The 21,594-nt window shown below is 36.8% G+C and overlaps 1 protein-coding gene across 6 annotated transcripts in view; it reads right to left on the reverse strand.

The window, feature by feature from the left end:
• Nucleotides 1–21,594, reverse strand: part of DCLK2 (doublecortin like kinase 2) — an 88,638-nt gene that overhangs the window by 7,941 nt on the left and 59,103 nt on the right. For all 6 annotated transcript variants that reach the window (XR_009961622.1, XR_009961621.1, XM_062602852.1 and 3 more), the window contains 8 exons: nt 18,519–18,591; nt 16,907–17,015; nt 12,966–13,023; nt 9,152–9,271; nt 7,049–7,195; nt 4,743–4,876; nt 3,378–3,455; nt 1,945–2,041 (listed from right to left, as the gene is read on the reverse strand). Coding sequence is in view for 4 of the 6 variants with exons in the window: in XM_062602852.1 (XP_062458836.1) it covers nt 1,945–2,041; nt 3,378–3,455; nt 4,743–4,876; nt 7,049–7,195; nt 9,152–9,271; nt 12,966–13,023; nt 16,907–17,015; nt 18,519–18,591 (816 nt within the window). In the remaining 2 variants the exon portion in view is untranslated. The remainder of the gene's footprint in view (nt 1–1,944; nt 2,042–3,377; nt 3,456–4,742; nt 4,877–7,048; nt 7,196–9,151; nt 9,272–12,965; nt 13,024–16,906; nt 17,016–18,518; nt 18,592–21,594) is intronic.

The following is a 21,594-nucleotide window of genomic DNA, read 5'->3' on the forward strand; positions in this document are numbered from 1 at the left end:
TTGAAAAAACTATGTTCGCTTCTGGTTTTGCTCCAGAACAATAAAAGACATTTAACTCATTTCAGCAACTACAGATCACCTGGCATAGGAAAAAACAGATAAGATGATAGAAAGAGAAGAAAATGCTTAATTCTACTAATGATATGGTTAATCCCAAAAGATTTGGTATTGTAGCTTTCATCATATTTTAGAAGCATTAGAGGAGATGTCTTTAGCTTTATAAAATACTTCCATGGGCCTTCTGTTAACAATGTCTACAGATATGATAAGCTTAAGAGGTCATTGATACAAAGCAATTAGTAAAATAAAAAAACAAAAAAAAACCCAACCCAAAAATCATGCAAGAAAACCCAACCAACCAAACATATAAAAAACCCCAAGACAACAAACCAACTCAAACTGACTCACTTCAATTATTTATTCATTCAAGTTTACTTTTACATAACTAACTAGTTTACTGGTGTAATTCTTGGTTCTGCAAACCTGTTAAGACAATTATGTCCCCCTCCCAAATGATCAACTTCATGTCCTTTGAGCCAAATTCCCCTTCAAAAAACCTTTGATAGCCTCCAAGTTTTCAGTCTTCATATTCTTACCAAGAGTATTTCAAGGAGAGATAGTTCATGACTTCAGTTTTGGGAAGTGGCACCTTCAAGCAGATAAAAGGATACCTAACTCAGAGTTTTCCCAATTATCCAAGTTATTTTGCCTGTGTAAGTTTAAGTGAAAGGTCATCTTTGGTACCAAAATTGAAGGCCCTGGTTGTTCAGAATGCATGTCTGGAAGAATATGAGATGACTAGAGGTTGGGAAATGTTGGTAAATGGATAAACAGCCATTGGGAAATGCAAAAGAAATGCAAGTTCTCATTGGCTGGATAACAAATAATCTCCACATGCTAATTAGAGTCCTCAGATATCATTCAGAGTATGTTACTGAATTAGCTTGAGAAGTCGGCCTTAAATGCTACACCCCTGCCCATGGCCACACCACCCTGAAAATGCCTACAGAGCCCTGTTCAACTGCTACTACTACTGCTAAACCCAGGACAACTATCCAGCACTTTGAAAAGGAAAAAGATGTCTCTGGATCCGAGGGCAAAGCCACAGACGATACAGCTACTCCAACTCCAAGCACAGCAACTACACCAACCCCAGCAACAAGTACAGCAGCTACTCAAACCCTGACAGCAACAGATGATAACACAGCTGCTGGTGCTACTCAACTGCCAAGCACAGCAGCTGCACCAACCCATGACAGATACTGCAGCCATTCCAATCCTAGTGGCAGACACTGCAGCCACTCCAACCACAGTGATAATCACTGCAGCTAAACCAAAGGACCAATTTGTGCTAATATCGGTTGCCCCTGTAACCAAGGGGAAAAGCAAAGAAGAGGCACAAAGAGTAACCCAAACAGCGAAGAAAGATGAAGAACCAATGCACTTACTATAACTTTATCTTAACCATTTTCAACACAAATAGCAATAACGTAAGAACTATTAGCAATGGCAAATTGAGCTGGCTGCACCCATTGAAAATTTCTAATGACTGGCTCAAGTAAAATAGAAACAAATATGTCAATTACATTCACTCCACATAGCAATAATTTTAAGAGTGATAGGGAAAAAAATCAGAGACACTTACTTTACAGCTGAAGCACTGAACCTGCTATAACAGTCCATCATTAAGTAAACTGAATAGCATGTGATGTCCACTGAATGCAGTCAGAATTCTGCTACATGTACTCAGACAATAACATGATAGCCTGCAAAATCTGAGCTTTCATTAAGCACAGTTAAGCTAACTAACTGAAAAGGCACAGCACCTGGAAGACTGGGTAAGAGTCTGTTTTGAATCATCCCTTCTGGCTTTCCAGCTGTGCAGAGTCTTTTCCGTGGCTTGTCGGAAACACTATTTCAGGTAGAAAAGATATCAATAAATACCTTTGCTGAATCAGTGATGTTATCCCAGTAGGGAGAAGGAAATTCCAGCTTCCCAACAAGTATCTGATCAAAGAGGTCTTCCTGAAGATTGTTTTCACTGTGGAACAGCAGTAATGAAAAAGACCATGAGAAGTCAATTTGTCATGTGAATTTATAACTTGATTTGGGGATGGAACAGAAATGATGTTATATCAACTACTACAAATGTATAATTTGCAAGTTTATATAATGGCAACATTTCTGAGGTGTTTGCCATAGTTATGCACTCAGAAGTGATGAGAACAAAAAAACTAATTGAGGTGAAAAGTACATATTGACATGAAAAGACTTCCACTGGAATAGAGACTGCATAACATAGGAAAGTGATTAAAAAAATAAGTCACTTGCCAGCCTAGTTCTAAAGGATCTGCTGCAGAAAGCACATAATGGGGGGAGAGGGGTAGTGAAATGAGCCTTTTCTGTTAAAATGTCACAACAGGAGAATTTTCAAAAATTCAAAGGGAAGATATGGAAAAGACAGGATACACTTAATTTACTGAATATTGGCAGGCTACTGATACTGAAAGGATAAGTATTTTTGTTTCAAAAACATGGTATCATAAATATTCAGAGATCAATGGCAGCATTTTTTGTTGTTTTTTTTTTTAACTTAACTTGTTTGTTGGCCCTAGCCACTGTGAACATCTACCCAACCTATTTCTATAATGAACAACTGACCTCTCAAGTTGGTTTTGCAATAAATATTTACTAACCTTGGTAAAGACCTGATTCTAATAGCATGGCATGGACACTCTTCATGCCCAATCCCTCCCCCCCTCCCCCCAAACTCTATTCAAAGCAATTTATCTATTCCTTCTCATTCCCTGGAAAAATAATTGCTGAGGCACAAAGCATATCCATGTAATTTTTAGTAGAACTCACATATAGTGTGACACTGAATAGCAAGAATTCCGTTTGCAAGCTCCATCGCTCATATGGGACTTATCAGAAAGCTTAACAAGATTAAAAATGCAGCATAAATAAATTCTTCCGCTCACCTCCGTTTACCATTTAACCTTCACTCTCGAAGCCACAAACCAGTAAGCTGCTATGCCCAAACAGAAACACTAGAGGGCAAAGTATACACGTTATCTGAACTGGAATACACTGCGGGCTAAAGAAGGAACTATTCCCTCACACGACGATATCCTTGAGCACAGCAGTAAACCAGTTGCTCCCTTAGAAAGATAGCAAATAAAATTGGTCCCAAAACGTGACAGGAGCGACAAGGAAAAACAAACAAACAAAAAAAAATGCACAAAAGAGCAAAGAAAACGTGTCGGTCTAATCAACTTTTTTCCCTAGGATGCCTTATTCAGGGAGGTAGGTAAGATTTGCTCAGAAAGAACTTGGTTCTTTACTGTTTTTTCGCTTGGACATACAGGGACACTCACCTGCGAAAAGGTGGAAATCCACATAACAGTATGTATGTGATCACACCTGCAGCCCAAATATCCACCTTTAAGCCATATCTGAGAAAACAAGACTGTGTTACTTGTGCTAGATTTTTTTTTTTAAAAAGACATTTCAAGAAAAAACATTATATTTACATGGTTGTATATTGAGAATCTGCTCTACGTTACTTGCTGATGATGTAGAAATATATTTTGTACCTAAGTGTCATTTTACTTAGCTTCCCTCACAGTCTTAGAAAACCGTAACATCATTTTTCTTTTTTTTTCTTTTCTTTTTTCTTCCCCCCCCCCCAAGCCTCAAGGCTCTCCAGGGTCTTCTGAATATGCTCAGATTCAATTCAGCATGGAGGTTTCGCAATCCAGAATCACTAATGATAAAAGACATGGATGTGCTTCCTTAGTTTCCACAGTGGAGTAACTATTTGTAAGGTTATCATGTGTTGCTAAGCAACAAGAAATACACCAAATCTCCAGTCTCTTGAGCGAATAATGCAGGAAAAAAGAACTGCACTTTTCTTTTAAAGCACAGAAATTAAAATGCTAGAGGTCAAAAAGAGGTCTTTTTTCCTATTCCTTTCTATCCAGGAGATTGTCAAATTCTAAATCATGCAGATGAAGTGCCCTTTGACCTCACTGCAGCTGTGAAGTATGTCTTGATATGACAAGTGCACTGAACAGTGCATGAAACAATACAACAAACCTCCCTGCATTAGGAAGACCAAATTCAGGATGGTCACAGGTATGGCAAGAGCCAGTTAGCATGGAACTGAGGTCTAATAGGTCTAAAAGGAAAGATGGCTTGTGAAATTCTACCATTTTACAAAATTATTTTGTATTTATGCAACCACCTGTTAAATACAGAAAAATGGGGTGGTTTATTTAATTAAACCACCAGTTATCAAATTGCATGTGTCACCCAAACAAGGTTACTTTAGATGTGCTCTGAGAACAGGTTTAGACTAGGTGACCTCTGGAATCTCTTCCCATACAAATTTTTCTGTTTCAAACATGAACAGTGTGTTTTGTTTGGTTTTCCCCAGCCATCTGCCACAGCTAGTACAATGGGCTTTGAATGGTGAGGTGAGGCAGGGAACACAAACCAATAAAACTCCACAGCTCTGGTCCTAGGGAGATGACAAGGAGGTAAAGATGAATCCTGGGAGCAGAATGAGTGAGGAAACTGGCCTTTTCAAAGAACTGAATGATGCCTGTTTTGTCGTAAGTGCTTTGGTTCAAAACAATGAAGGACCAGCCTGTCAGAGCGTTCTAGTTCTTACAACACTTAGGAGCTACCTGTCAAATATAACTGGTTAAAAGACCTATGTCTCAGTCAGTCATCCTTACCCTGTCTCTGCAATTATTTCTGGAGCTACATAGGTGGGTGTACCACAGACAGTAAATAATGGTCCTTCAACCACAGTTGCCAGTCCAAAGTCTCCTAGCTTCAAAGACTTAGTTCCATCTGGATATTCACATACCTAGAACCAGCAAAATAAAAACAGAATGAGGAGAAGAACGTCTGAATTTTTTAAATCCCTTAATTTGTTTGGAAAATAATAATCAGGACAAAGAGGTAACTTCCACAGTGCTGTAGGGAAAGAAGAGAAAAATGGTATGACCACTGATTGCCACAGTGAAGCTGGAGCTAGTGTTCATGCGAGCTGTCTGCCAGCTATATAGGTCAGACCACAATACAGCCTTAAGCAACTAGAGGAGGAGGAAAAATCACAGTCCTAGAATGCTGAGAAGTTTTAAATACATTATGAAAAATATAAGACTATACTTCCATTTGATTGCAACCTAGAGTTTAAAATGGGATTGGCAGCTACAATCAGATTTGTTTAACCTCTGAGACTAATGTAGCGTAAATCTAGTCTGCATACTGAATTTTCATAGGCAAATGTCTTCCCTAAACTTAGTCTAGGCAAGTTCAGTATGGGAGTGAGAAAGCTGACTGAGAAGTGTTTAGGTTTCTATGCAGACCCAAATGTTTCGATACGGCAAAGATGATAGCATCCCTAAGAAACTAATCTCAGTTTTTTTCTTAAAGTAAAACATTTATGTTAATATGATTTCAATGGGATCTAGTTTTCTAGAATGTAGGACTCCAGAATTTCCAGAATGGCTGAATTAATTTGATTTACTCAAACAACTAAATACTGTAAGGCAGCAACACCTTCCTTCATTCTCCTGTGTAATTCATATAATTAATGGAAACACTTGTTCTCCTTCATATAACATCTTCGTATCTGCTATTACTCTTTATTTTTTGTATTTTTAAATGCATGACTAGTAAAGAGAATGTAATTCAGACAGCAGGATGACCCTGTGCAAACTAACTACTAACTCAGTAGTAGTAGAACTAAATACTTGCAATTATAGGTAGCAATTGATGGGAATTATTTGCATTTACATTCAATGCCAGTATGTTATCTCAGCATTCTGCCACTGTCAATCACAGTGAATAAGATTTGCATCTGTTGAGTAATCTCTTTAGGCTTTCTAGCCAGAAAGGACATTTGTGCCTATTTATAAGTGATTTAATCACTAATGAGAGCTTAAAATTTCTTTGGACTGGCTGTGTTTGAAGATGCACTGACAGTGTGACTTCCACCTTCATTGTCTTTCTTTTAAGTGCCACGTTGCTGTGACTACATTTTTAGACGAAACACACACTCTCCCCTTTCCTTTTGCTAAACAATTAATTTATTTGAGGGCTTATTTAAATGGCTAAACACTGTCAGTGGAATTAGTTGAGAAAGAATTGACTGTTAATTGGAAAAATATTTTCAGGTTCTGATGCTGTCTTTGTAACAGTTCAAAATTTGGTCCGGGATAAGCCACGACTCCTACTCTAGTTGCAACCTCATTGAACAGGATTGATAAACACCACAGAAGGCTTTAAGAAATGCTTACTGTGTGTTGGTGAAAGCTACTAGCGCTCCTGATGATAGTGGCTCAAGCAGGGAAGATTGACAATGAGCCCTGCTCATTGTATAGCACGTAGTATCTAATACTTGGTATCTAATACATAAATATAACCTCTGTGTATAAGCAAGACAGCATGCTGTTCCCATTCTGTGAACTGTAGTCTAAGCAGTTCCCAAAGCAGACTTCATGGTAATTCTTGTCAACACAATTATTTTATGTCTCTGCTGGAAACAAAAGTAGTGAGTACCCTAGGACGAAACAAATGTATAGATAGAGTTAATTCCTGGTTAGAATACTGGTGAAACATCAGAAAGATGTTCCTACTATGACAGTGAAAGAGGAAAAAAAAAATTTGCTCCAGATGCTAACCATATGATGGTTCAAAGAAATGGCACTCAGCCCACCTTTTCTTCCACTTGCAAGCTATAATAAATAATTCATTGATATAGCTTTAAAATTAACTGGTTTATGAGACAACACTCCTGCTTATCCAAATGGCAACCAATTAAGATGTAAATAAAGATAGGTATAAGAACATGTCTGAGCACAGCTCACTTGGGTTATGATGACTACTATCTCGTGGCAGAATTGTTTCATACATGCTTACTCTAAATTAATATTCCTGCTGTTCTCAGCTCAGCTCCTTGACATTTATATACAAGCATTTGCATTACTGAGAACAAAGCAAGAGAAAATCTTTGAAAATAAATGGGACATACCAAGAGATTTTCTGGCTTGATATCTCTGTGCACAATGTTGAGACCATGAAGGTATTTGAGTGCACTGGCTAGATTGTAGACCATTGCACTCCCATCTCGCTCTGTGTATTTTGTAGAAGAAGTGATAGCATCAAATAGATCTCCCCCCTAAAGAAATGGAAAGATAATAGATCACTGCATGAAAAATAATAAAGATGATTTCATATAAAAACTGCGTAAAATCTTCCTTTGCAAAAGGCATCTCAAGTAGCTGTTAAACTGTAAAAAAAATATTTTGCTGAAATATGATCTTGTCACCAAAGTACTAGACTGCAACTTGGGCATTCTACATTATTCTCAACTTTACTCCAGGCTCTTGGTGTCTAAGTTTAGGCAAATCACAGCTTTTCTCCATCTTGATTCCATTCTGTTGATCTTCTTATCTTTGATCACTCATTTACATTACCTACAGGTACAGGCATACAGTTTCCCTTTTCTCCATCTTATTAATACTTTTATGTAGCAAAACAACAGCCCTGATTTTGAGTAAAGCTTAAAGTAATATAAACTATCCCAGTAATAAAAAAACCCCTAACATAACAAATATGCAGCAATTATAATGCAAATTGGAATTTATGTAGATACTGAATATTCTATAGATACTTCTGTAGATGTATGTCCCATCCCTGGCAGTGTTCAAGGCCAGGCTGGACAGAGCTTTGAGCAACATGGTCTAGTGGAAGGTGTCTCTGCTTGTGGCAGAGGGGTTGGAACTAGGTGATCCTTAAGGTCCCTTCTAACCCAAAGCATTCTGTGATTCTGTGATTCTATGATATATGCAGAAATATCAAATAAATATAGCTGAAGAGGACAAACAACATCAGCATGATATTTTCCAAGCTGAATGATGGTTATGATTCTACAATACACTTAAGTGCAGAATCTACAGGTGATTTATAAATGTGCCAGCTGTGCAGTCTCTGATTATGGATGCCCTGTTCCTCTTGGAATACATAACAACATGTAAGCAAGTTACTGATGCAGCATTCCCAGCCATTGCCACAAATTTTATGTGGGTGTTTCTATGATGGTTACCGTGGATACATCTGTAGGAGTGATCTGTCTGAGCTGCGGGTGGCATTCCAAGCATTTCAATACATGTGGAAGAGAAGCAGCAATTCAGGAAAGAGGGGCCAAGATGGTGGTGTATTAAAATATATATATATATGTGTGTAAATACTGTCTTAAAACCAAAAAATCCTCTACTATATAAAAATAACATCTAGAAAGAGAGAGAAATGGGCAGACTAAAGAAATAAATGAATTCAACAATTACAGACTTCATTTAGAGGTTTCTCAGGCTGGCAACCATTCGAGAGAAGGACTCCTGAATGTAAAAATGTTTTAGACAAATAAAAAGTGATGATGATGATGATGTATATTATTTGTATCTGACATGCCAATCAAACTGGTGTATTCTTGCTGTCTATGTACAGAAAACAAACGAGAGTGCATGACTAAAATTTACTGAAACTTGTGTGTTTGGTTCACAAGGTGACAGCAAAATGAGGATTTTGTTTTCTCTGTACATGTATGAAAGCAGCATCTATTTTCTGGTGAACTGGAAAAAGGTGAGTGAATGTTTGATACAGCTTGTAAACCTCACCTGAAAACAGGTGAGGTTTTTTGAGTTTAAATTTTGCTGGACCATAATCACTTGAATTTAAACTATTCATTTTATCTATTTTCTACTAAGATAAATCTATTATTTTTTTTTCCTTAAAGCAAATAATTAAATAAAGATCCTAGTTAAATAAATGCAGATTTCTGTCAGTAAATGCCTATGACTATTACCCCCTGCATATTGTAAACATGATATAAAAAACAGTATCCACTTCTCACATAGCAAAATACCTCAAATCTGTGTAAGTAATTCTAAGTGCAACTGAAGAGACATAAATTCCATTAATATAACTGATTGACAAGAGTATTTGCATGATTAAACACACAAGTTGCCAATGAAATCTTAGCTGATTATTTTTCTCACGATCTTAATGTTCCTAGATACTTCTCAGATTCCACACAACACAGAGAATTAGCAAGAAAAATTCTCCTTAGTCTTACCTTGACAAGCTCCATCACCAGATAGAGTTCTGTTGGGGTGTCCATTTCCTCTATAAGCATAATGATATTTGGATGCTTCACTCGACGCAGAATAGACACTTCATTTTCAATCAGGTGTTCCTGTTCAGAAAGGAGGACAGACATTTACCTGAATAGAGTTGAAATTGCCAATTCACTTTTCCTTTGATCAGCTGACTGCTGATCCCTTGAACAGTGAGCACCCTTTTTGCTGTTTAATTTATATAGCAGACAGTTATTGTCAGATGCTGGATTTTAACTTTTATTTTAGCTCAATGGTACTTCATCATTGAACAGATTTAATTTACCATATTTCACATACATATCCCAGAACATGACATCAATTCAGGAAATGCAGATTATATTCTTATGTGGATATTATGGGGTGAAATAAAGTTCAGAATCCCCTCTCTCCCAAGCTGGATCACTGTGACCTGACATCCCCCATCAACGATTTACATGTTCTTGAGCCTCTCTAGCCTTCTCCTCTCATTAAGTGTAGGTTACTCATGACAGATTATCTAGGATTTATTTTCAAGAACTTTATTTTTTTTAAAAAGTTGTGGATTATATACAGAAAAAATGTAACTGCTTTGGTTACAGATTTCCATTCATTTTATGTGTATGTTCAGATTTACAATCTGCAAAATATGTAATGGCTCAGTTAAGTCATTGTGGCTCCAACAGATTAATAGTACACACTGAGTTTAATTTCCCCTTTGCTATAGTTCTGAGGAAGCTATGGGTTTCAAGAACAAATTGGTTTCAGAATATTTTGTTTTCTAGAATATCTTAGCTTGGTTAACACTGAAGAACGAAGAAAAGCACATACTCCGCTCATGTGAAGAACAGTTTGCATTTTCTTTTATATTGGAATATATATTTTATAATATGTGTGTATTGGAATACAGATATTGTATTTAGGTTCACTGCAAAATAAGTAGCAATGCTTGCATAAAACAAGTTTCCTCACACTTTGGCAGATAACAAATCATGGCACTGGACTTGGCACTTATTCATGTGTAATGCACTGATTAGTAAGCATGCACTTCATGCATTTGTGAGCAGAGCACTACAAGTAGGTATGATCAACTGTGCATAGGCAGTGATTGAAGATCTTATGCTACTTCACCTTCTAGTTCCAGATCTATTATTTATAGATGCATTGGGTTTTTGCCAAAGCTTTATGTGGCTATGTAACTCAGAAACCACATGCCATGTGTGCATCTCATTTTGTGAGAGTATGGTGCGGCATATAGGGGTTAAACAGTCACACCTTTGAAATTCAGTTTGAAAGAGCATCAACTGTCATTTTGAACAAACACATGTCTGCTCCAAGCAAAGTGCTCTGGAGAAAAAAAAACAACAAACAAACATGAAGCAATTTTGTTAAACACAGTGCTGAATCTCATCAACAGACAGAAGTGAACAGCCACAGCATACTAAGCTTTATGGATGGAAGCCTGTAAATTCAAAACTAGCATTAACAGTACAAGCAAGACCCAGAATCTTATTACAGTTTTATCTACCTAAAGAACAGAAAACAAATTTATTACGACTAAGGCACAACAGCTTTACCTGCACTTTCTTGGTTTCACTGGACTCAATTGTTAATCATTTTAAATAAAACTCAGGAATAAGTAATGTTTGTTTAAAATAAACTATTTTTTTAATGGCTCCAAAATGTTTCTGACCTACTGTTTAAATACCTGTCCTCAAAATACTAGTATCTAGTTAGTTATTTTCAACCACCTCACTGTTTTTGCTGTATTTTGTCAGGTAAAAAAAAAAAAAAAATAGTAATTCTCAAACTTTTTATAACGTCCTCCTGGATAGTGCAATATAGATTTCAGTCTACATTAATACAATTTAATTACAGATAATTTATTGTATAATTAACACTTAAGCCACTTCTGGAAAATACATTCATCAACTGGATTCAACTTTTAGAACATTGAAGATAAACTGCTAAAGAGCAGTGAGCAACATACAAATCATGCATACATGGGCCAGATGGGTGTTTTTAAGACAGGGCTTATGTTGGCACATGAAACGGAGTGAGGGAGGAATAAGCTGTAGCAAAGTTTAGTTATTTTCTTTGTTGGAACTCTTCCAGGACAGTTCTGCCACCTACCAGGCAGGTATCAACATCTTCTTGACAAGTCTTCTGCTTACACATACACATAGATCTGTATGTAGCTATAGACACAGGTCCTTTCAAAACAGGCAAGTATGCATCCATGGGGTTGATATTTTTTATTTGCTTGTTTTAAAGGAGTAAGAAATATAAATAGAAAATCTGTCTCAAATATGTTATATAAAATGGACTGTCTGTCTCTGGGCCCAATTTAGGTATCATCCCAATTTGTGATACCTAAGCAGCTGACTCAGACAAGTAATAAAACCCATTTAAAATTGCAAGCTGTACAAATCACCCAGAAGTTTTCTTTTTCAGTGAAACACACTGCGTTCCCCTTCCCACAGCCAAAGGACAACATTTTAATCTCAAAACAGTAATTCTAGCACTTTTTCTTGTGGTTATACATTTTTAAGGTTCCCTTCTAAATATCCCCTCAAATAAACCTAGAGAATATGAGACAAAGTGATGGGGAAACAGAAACACTGATCTCCTAGCACCTAATACACAATTTAAAATCTGCATAGATAAAACATTTGTTTGAGAACCTCTACTTAAAGCAAGTCATCACAGGAGGTAGTACATTAGTGTACAGTATTATACAGCTCATTATCATACAAAGAATGTCATACAGACTCACTACATCTTCCTACAAGGTCACATTCAGTGTTTGGAGCTCTGAATTGCGCTATATAAATGACAAAAAGGGTACCTTTAAATTAAAACCCTGGCCTAACTGCAAAGTTACCTCCAGAATCATTCCAGTGCAATCATTAAAAAAGTATAGTATTTGCATCAAAAAGTCCACATTCTCAGTTATCTTTGACTGGCATATTCACTACTCTTAAAGAGACTTTAATCCAGCATTTGACTGCTAATTAATACTGTGCCCTCAGTGTTCTTCTAGCTAACACTAAACAAAAAATAAATCCATTTGATTTATAAGAGTACTTTGTTTTTAAGGCATTGCAATGCAGTGAAAATAGAAGTACTTCATTTGTTATCTATTCCAACATTTAGTCTAAATTCTTGGCTGTAGGTTGAGCTCTTTTCTTCCTTTTTTAATAATCTGTGTACTTGGGAGGAAGGTAAAGGTGTTGTCTGACACACCCAGATATTTATTTCAATTATGTAACATGCTGTTCTGCTAGGCAAAAAATTTTGGACTTTTTGTCTTGAGCATGAATTAAAAAGAAAATTTAAGGAACTTCTTTTAAGAGATCTTGGCTGTATAGGATGGTGAAACTTCATAAACAGAAATAAACCATTGTGCAAATTTCTTTCCAAGTCCATGTTCTGCGTATAAAAGGAGCATAGACAGAAATAAGAGGCAGAGAGGGACAGGCCTTATATAAACACACATACAGCTGCAAATTTCCTCCCTAATATTTTAAGATCAAAATGTAATGCATTCTGAACATATACTAGCATTTCCTTTGTTAGTCCCACAAAATAGACATCAATTTGGTTTTTACTCTATTATCTAGTAGACAACACTCACTACTTTTATTACTTACTTCTTGGATACTCTATCATTCTGTTAAACAGATATCCTGAAAACAGTCAGAAACGCAAACACCCCCACCATTGATGACTAATGAGCAGCTGCTAGTGCTGCTTCTGCTATTTTTCTTATAAATGCAAATTGTTGTACTCTACCTTTCCACAGCATTTAGCCTTGTCTATGATCTTCAGTGCAAACTCCTTTCCTGTGGATCTAGCAAGAAAAACATGAGAACCATTAATTAGAAACTCATCAACAAATTGTGGCATTATCTGTAAGAATATAGAGAATGCCTTGACTCATGGAGGTTGCTGACAGAGAATTCACAGAAAGGACCTGATTTGTTTTCTCAGCAGCATCTGTGCCTGCTGTTTCCCTGACTACCATAGCCCAGCTCACTTTTTGTATAAATCCCAGGCTCCAGCTGCAATTCATTCTTCTGTGACCTGGCACAACTCTCTGTCACTTCTGTAATGCAAGATGCAAAATTTGACTTGAGCCTTCCACTTACCTTTGTTCAACTGGTAGGCTTTAAAGATGAAATCATACACATTTATGTGAAAGTGAGCAGAAGAAAGATTGATACCCTAGCATAAAAATTCAATAGGATCCAGCAGAGCTAAAACCCCATAGTTTATTATAGACTAGTCTAAAATCCCACAAAATTTATTAGGCACTTATTTTGATCTTTTCTATTTCATTCTTTCTTTATTTTTAAAGTATTCTATGGAGTTCTATAACAGTCCTCTAAAGTCCCATGGCATTTAAGAGGGTGGTTATCTACAAAGTAAAAAGGATTGTTTTCAGTAAATACTGTCACAGAAAGGAGCTCTTTGCCTTTCATCAATCTAAGCAATAAAAATATTCTCCATTTCTCCAGAAGGGGAGAAAATGAGAGAAAAACCCCACAAATTATTATTTTTTTAAAAACAAAACAACAACAAAAAGACACTACTTATATTAATGATAATTAAAAATAACAAGAAAATGCCATAAACTGCTGTTGCTACTGTTTTCTGTTGTGTCAGTAACTAGACTCCAGTCTGCATCACAACACCACTAGCATCTATGGTAAAAAACACTGGAGGCAGTTAGAAAAGCAAATGTCAGGCATGTTCTTAAACTCCCAGGTTATTTTTCATTATACATTTGGCATTAGATACACTACTCAAAAATAGTAACTTACAAAGAAAAAAATAACTGAATTAATGTCTCACATTTGACTTATCCATTATTGAAAAAATGCAGCAGAGAATCTCAGCTTTGAAAGTGCAGCTGTATCTGTGAGGTTGTCATAGTTACAACCTGATCTGGTTTTTAGATAGAAGTGTTATCTAAATGCTATCTGTGAAATGCTACCTGTGAAATGCCATCCTCGCATGTTATGGACCTGATGTAAAATCTAATATGAACACAGTGTGTAATTCAGAATCACAATTTATGCATTATACTAAATTAAGTGCATTATCTCAAAGCCTGAAAACAACTGATCAGCAAAACCCACTTAATAAACCTCCAGCACTTATGCTGTGTCGAAAGAGAGGTTAACATTTTTTAAGCCAATTCATCAACCAATTTCAAATCCCTCTTGCAAATGTTCTTTATTATAGAATCTAAGAAAAAACCCTGGATAACATCCACAAAATTTTTGAGCTAATACTACTGCCTATCATACACCAGTATTGTCTGACAGGTTTCTGGTATTCTTATGTCTAGCTGTCAGTGTCCATCTGTTGGCTCATGTCTGTACATACAGACATATAGACACCCTTTACAAAAGAGACCTTCTTATTCTTTTTGTTGAACAGATGATATAATAGGCTGGCTCCACAACTAAGGCTTCCAAGCACACCAGTACTAGAAATAATAATAAATAAAAATTGAAAAACAAGCATTTATAGTTGGCATTGCCTCTCATCATTATTCTTAGCAACGACTGTTGTGTATTTATTTTGTATAAAATTCACATAATAATGCTTCACTAAATATAGAGATTAGATCACATACGAAACTAGATTTTTAAGTTTAATTTTGCTTTTTTCTTTAAAAATTAAAAAAAAAATTTGGAAGGTTGTTTCTCTAGTTCACAAGATGAGGTTTTGAAACCCAATTGACTTAGCAGCCTTTGTCCTATTTTCAGCAGAATTTAAGTGATTTTCAAAAAGCACAGTCGATATTCCTGAAAAAAAAAAATTACATTATCTTATTCTTTTAGCCTGTTATCTTTCATAAATATTGCTCAGTCTACAGATAAGAAAGATCTGTGGCCAGTTTCGGGGTACATGGGAAAACACTGTGAAGCATCAATTCATTTGGTGCCTGCGCCAAAACTTTGGGGTTTTAAACCATGGAAGACCCTTCAGAAGACCAGGTATGCTGGGGCCTGACGATCTACCTGACCCAAAGGGGAAAATACATCTTTTGCTGGTGTAAGATGGTGGGGCTGATTGAGAAAGAGCTTTAAACTAGAATCGATGAGAAAGGAATAGCAACAGGATTGCAGTAGGCAAGCCAAGGGTTGGCATGGCATCGCCTGAGGGTAGCAATGCTAGTGAGAACATTTACACTGCTCACTGTGGTAATGCTTGTCAGGAACCAGAGTTTGTTGGTATAACATGTAAAAAAAAAAAAATTTAAATTAAAAATCAAGACCTTCATGTCTAGATGTTAACACTTATGAGAAGCATTACCTTAAATGTGCATATGCAACAGGAACTATTTTGAGCAGTAACTGTAGCATTTCAAGATCATATTTAGCCATTTTTTTTCTTTATCAGCACTGTACTCAACTAGTATCTCTAGGAGTTGCCACTGCAGTCTTTATTCGTTACTCTATAACCTTTGCATGATTGCACATCACTTTCTCAAAAAAGTATTAAAAATAGCAATTGGCATGTGTTGCTATAAATCAGAAGGGTGTATTAGACATTGTGTTACATACTACCTGCCAATATTATTTTCAGTAATGGAGAAAAATAATCCAGATACAGTGTGAATAAACAATTCTCTTGAGGAAAAAGCAACAATGGCCAGAGAAGAGGCCTCTGGATCAGCCTCAGCCCAATGCTTCTGGCCCATTTGGATGACTCGACAAAAGTATTTATCTCTGCTAGGACTGGAATGAGATGTTTCCATTCATAATTACCTTTCTTTTTATTTAAATAAAACCAGCAGATGAGATCAAATAATAGGAACTGTCTCTAACTTTTACGGCTTTTACAGATATTTGCTGAATTTGCCCAGTATTAGCATACAGGTTGGAGATTCCTCATAATATTTAAGAAGCTGACATAACACTAAGATTGATGGAGACAGCACAAAGTGATTCTAAAAAATACACTGAGAAAGTGACAGTCAATTCATCGGTTATGTTTGCACTAGCAGCAAAGTGTGACACAAAGCTTGCAGAGGAAGTGCAGTAACACAGCACAGGTCTGTAAAGGACTCCTGTCTGCATGATGAAAAATCAGGCACAAGACTATTTCAGTCTCACAGCACTACCTCAAAGAAGAAGCAAGCACAAGGGAATCAGTAGCACAGCCACCTACTCCATGCCTTTAAGAATACCTTGCCCACAGTACACTGAAAGCTGTGAAAAAATCATTTAAACAGCAGGCAGTAGGGATACTACAGCAGCAGAACTGCTGAGGCAGAAGGGAGGTCTCTCAAAGACTGTTTAGGTGCCACATACAATTTCCTGACATCCACAACAGTATGGTGTGAGGGGATTTCTTAAAGACCTGTGGGATTTCTTTAAGAGCCTCCATTAGATAACCCCTTTAGTTTTGGGAATAAAAAGCCATCTTCCTCTGCTGCTCTTGTATCCCTTTGCTGGAATAATATAATACATGGGAATCTGTGTGGTTTGATATGCCTAGCTCTCCTGAATTTTAAGAAACATAACTTATCAAAGTTATGCCTCATATATTATATATGATATGTTATATATAAATTATCTATATTATATATATTATAAATTATTAAAGGCATAACTTTGCAACTGCTCTTTGATTTTATCTCATCACATTTTCTATGAAAATAGGATGGGCTTTATCCAGTAAAATAAACAGCAGTACTGAACAGTTTCCCTGCTCACCTTTCTATGCACTCCTTTACAACAGCGAAATTGCCATCACCAATTACCTTCCCCACTTTATACTTCTCAAGAATGGTAGATGACCCTGAGCACTTGTTTCCATTCACACCTGCAAAAAAGAAAGGTCACCAGTGCAAGCTGAAGTGTCAGCAGGATGTAATATATCCCCAATGGGTTCCACAGATACAGAACAGTCACAAATGCAAAACAAAACTTAAAGATGTTTTCTTCAGAGCTTATTCCCTTGTTTTTATCTCAAATATAAGAAAGAACAAGACAAGACTAATCAGTTGTTTGACCTTTTAATGCACAAATCAAACCTTACTATGCTTTTGTTTGGACGTATTCTAAATGTAATAAATGTCATTAGAAGTCCTTAGTCTCAATATTTACTGAGCTCTTTTTGCATACTCAAAGCAAAAATAGAAATAAGGCTCCTCTACAATGCATGAAAAAAACCCAAAAGTTTTATCTGCTGAATTCCTTCAGGTTCCCTTGGCTGCTGCTGAAACATCTAAAATGCAAATAAGTTTGACAGCAGCTTATTTCAGTATTTTTAAATTTAAAAAAAAACTCTAAAACTAAATTTAAAAAGAATAAAAAATATAACATTGCTTTAAAGAGGTAAGGAATGAAAGCTTAAGTTTAGCTAAGGTCAGTTTATGGGCTAGTGGTTAGAATAGAATCATAGAATAGTTAGGGTTGGAAAGCACCTTAAGATCATCAAGTTCCAACCCCCCTGCCATGGCCAGGGACACCTCACGCTAAATCATATCACCCAAGGCCTCGTCCAACCTGGTCTTGAACACTGCCAGGGATGGAGCATTCACAACCTCCCTGGGCAACCCATTCCAGTGCCTCACCACCCTAACAGGAAAGGATTTCCTCCTTATATCCAATCTAAACTTCCCCTGTTTAAGTTTTAACCCTTTACGCTTTGTTCTGTCACTACAGTCTCTAATGAAGAGTCCCTCTCCAGCATCCCTATAGGCCCCCTTCAGATACTGGAAGGCTGCTATGAGGTCTCCACGCAGCCTTCTCTTCTCCAGGCTGAATGGCCCCAACTTTCTCAGCCTGTCTTCATACGGGAGGTGCTCCAGTCCCCTGATAATCCTTGTGGCCCCCCTCTAGACTTGTTCCAACAGTTCCATGTCCTTTTTATGTTGAGGACATCAGAACTGCACACAGTACTCCAGGTGAGGTCTCACAAGAGCAGAGTAAAGTGGCAGGATCACCTCCTTCAGGTTCTACCTGAAGTACAATGTGCTGTTCTGAGCAGGGCTCCACTTACAATCCAGCCACAAAGACATTTCCTGTGATACTATGCAGGTAATGTTCAAAATCACTCAAATTCCTAATAGTGACTGTTGAAGAGCAAGGTCCACTAATATGCTACTACTTGACATAAAAAGAAAGAAATAATATTTCCTAGCTTTTCTGCCTTGATACAGAAAACGTGATCACAATTTTTCAAAGATAAGGCTGTCAACAAGTTATCAAACATCTCAGAACAAAACATTATCTGGAGTCATCAGAAACCGTGTAAAACTGCTAACCCAACTGTCACCTACAACAAAATTTATGCAGTTGTTAGCAACTATTGCTGTTCTACCTTCGGGACTCTGGCAATGGAGTGATTCAGGTACGCCATTCACATTGGAAGATGATCCACCATGTGGAAGGATCTGTGGGAGAATGTAAGAACTTATTATCTCTGATGGTAATCACATGGAGGAGTTAACAGCAAAGTCAAAAAAAGAAAGAAAACCAAAACACCCTAAAACCACCTATACAGAATCTGTTTATATTTCTACTTATTTTTATACTTTCTTTCTTGCAGTTCATCATTATAATGCATCATTACCACTTTTACTAATTTAAGATTCACCCATGATATTCCTGTTTAGATAAATAGTTGAACAGATTTCAGTAAACAACAAAGAAAATTCCCTCAAGCCGCACCAAGTTCCATCTAAACACTAAAGAGCCAGTGTGTGTGGAGGCAACATTCCCTCCTCCTTCTACACAAGATAATTACAATACACTCTGTGTGCATTTCCACATAAGCCAGAGACAGCCATCTCCAGACAACATGCTCTTGTGCTGTAATGCAACACATCTCTTCATAACTGGCACTGACTGAGTTTTCCCTCACTGAACTCTGTCAATATATGCTCTCTTTAGATTACCAATGAAGCATGATAGGAAGGTAATGTAGAAATGCTGTGTCAGCTCTACTACGTTTCATTTAAAGGAGAGAATTTTGGAACAGATGATGGCTAGGTACGTCTCCAATAGTCAGATTTGCTTGGAAATCTACTGATCTATATTTTACATTATTATGGATGTTAAGATTTATGACATCTACAAGCATTTCAATTTAGATGTCTGATATGCATCCAGACATAGATCCAGCTTTGTAACTGATACCATGTAAAATACCTAAATTATTTTGAAGGACGATAGCTGAAGAAAACTATTTTTGCTGCAGTAACAACTTAATTGGTACACCATCTGAATCTTCACAATTCTACTTGAAATCATTCTGCCATACTGCCCAGGGACATACATTTTTAAAAAGGGGTGGAGGCATAGGAATGAATACCATAAATAGTAAAATGTACTGGATGTGTTCTATGCACCACTGTTTCACAATCTCTCACATTACAGTTAAGTATAAGGATACTCTATGAAATTAAAATATATTTTAGATCATTCCCCCTCCTCTGCATAACATTTCTTACTGTTCTGTGAAGTTCCATGTCTTGTTTTCTTCATGGGCTATTACAGAAGTTCTCACCACTCACCACATAAAGGATTAAAATGCTTCTCTGACTTAAGCTCAGGGTCTGTTGAACTGGCTTTGCATGACATCAGGAATGCAAATACAGCATTTTCCATTTTAGCTGACATTGTCTGGTTACACTGCTGAATATTTTAAATCATTAACACTATTGTCAATGAAAGAACGGAACTGACAGATAGGGATATTGTCTAAAGGCTCATGAAATGCTAATGAATGATTAAGTTTCTAGTGGCAGCTGAGCTGCCAAATCAGTTATAGGTACAGTAACTAGAAGCTGTACAACTTAATTTTGCAGAGCTCCTAAACCAATGATGTTTACTGGCGTTTGGCACAAAAGCAGCATAAAACAGCAACCAGTCAGCTACTACTCTGCTCCTTACTAATAACTTAAAACCAGGTTATGTTAGTGCTGCTCTCTTTCTGACTTACCTGTTTATTCCGCAAGGATCAGAAACAAGGACATTTGGGTTAAATGACATTTGTGCAAAATCACGAGTCAATCACATTTTCTTCAAGCATAAAATGGAGGTAACAGAACAGATTACTGCAAAATATTAGTCATCAGCCAAAAATATTAGTAGTCTATTTTGGGGATCCAGTGAGTGACAATACATGGAAATATCTAGCCCTCATTCCCAACTTCCTTTACCCTTCTGATCAGGCCAGAGCATGACTTGGCACATTCCTTCTTACTACAGCATTTACAAGAAGGATGCAAACAGCAACAGAAAAAGAAAAATTAAAGGAGAAAAAAATTTGCATCATGGCTCTAGACATGAGGCCAAACTCACTCTACAACAGACTGCCTGTAATTTGGCTGCTGTAAGTCTGTGTCTCAGCCCCTTACCAGAAATCAGTCTAGTCTTTACCTACTGTGTCAGAGCACAGTAGAAATAAACTGAAGATGTCTGTGAGGTGCTGCCTAGCCAGAAAAGGTGGGATGGACATAGGAATTGATAGCAAGTGACACAGAATAAAGTGATTTTTTATTATTAAAGCAATTTTCTAATCATTGAACTACCCAGTGACATGTAATATTTATAATATCTTTTATTGTTGGTATCCCAACAGCTGCAGATATTTTGAAGCTAAAGTAATGATTTTGGATGTGCAAGTAGATTTGGCTGGTTCACAAGCAATTCCCATAGTAGCAAGAACAAAAAAGGATGCTTGTTGCTTTGATACTACACTAGTGAATATGGACAGCATCTATAATCACACTGCATATAGATTTTGCAACAATTCTCCTCCTGTATTCTACTCCACATGTCATTACTGCTCTTTTCCAATACTGGTCCCTTTACACATGATAAATGCAGAGTGCACAGGTCTTAAATCCACCTTCTCACATACACATGCAAGTCCTACAAAGCTCAGACCTGAGGCAGAATTTGACTTTGTTTTTAAAAGCTCCCACTAATTTGGAGCACCAGTGGAAATCCAGTCCTTTGAAAAAAAATAATAATCGCCTCAGAATGTGGATGCTACTGGCCAAGAACATCTCACACCAACAGTAACTCCTGTTGCATTTAAATGTTATGCAATATAGAATATAATAATCACTGTTTCTACTTCTCTTGTGTTGTCTTCCCATAGATTATTTGTGTTTCAACAGCACATCCAAAGCCAGATGCACAATACAACATAGTTATTAGAGATACTGAGAATATCTTGGTGAACACGCAGATCTCAAAAATATCATGTTGTATATCATTCTACGCATTAAAGATGTAAATAGTTACAATAGGTACTGAGCTGAAAAGAACCTGCTCAACTGTCATTTTCTTCACATGCTGAAGTATTTTTTCTGGAATAACCATTTTTCCAGGTTCAGAAAAATGTCTAAACACATTTCTGTATATTTTATATTATACAGACTGAC

This window comes from Pezoporus occidentalis, unplaced genomic scaffold, assembly GCF_034315485.1.
Source record: "Pezoporus occidentalis ecotype Australia unplaced genomic scaffold, CSIRO_AGI_Poc_V1 ctg79, whole genome shotgun sequence".
NCBI classification, from domain to species: Eukaryota; Metazoa; Chordata; class Aves; order Psittaciformes; family Psittacidae; genus Pezoporus; species Pezoporus occidentalis.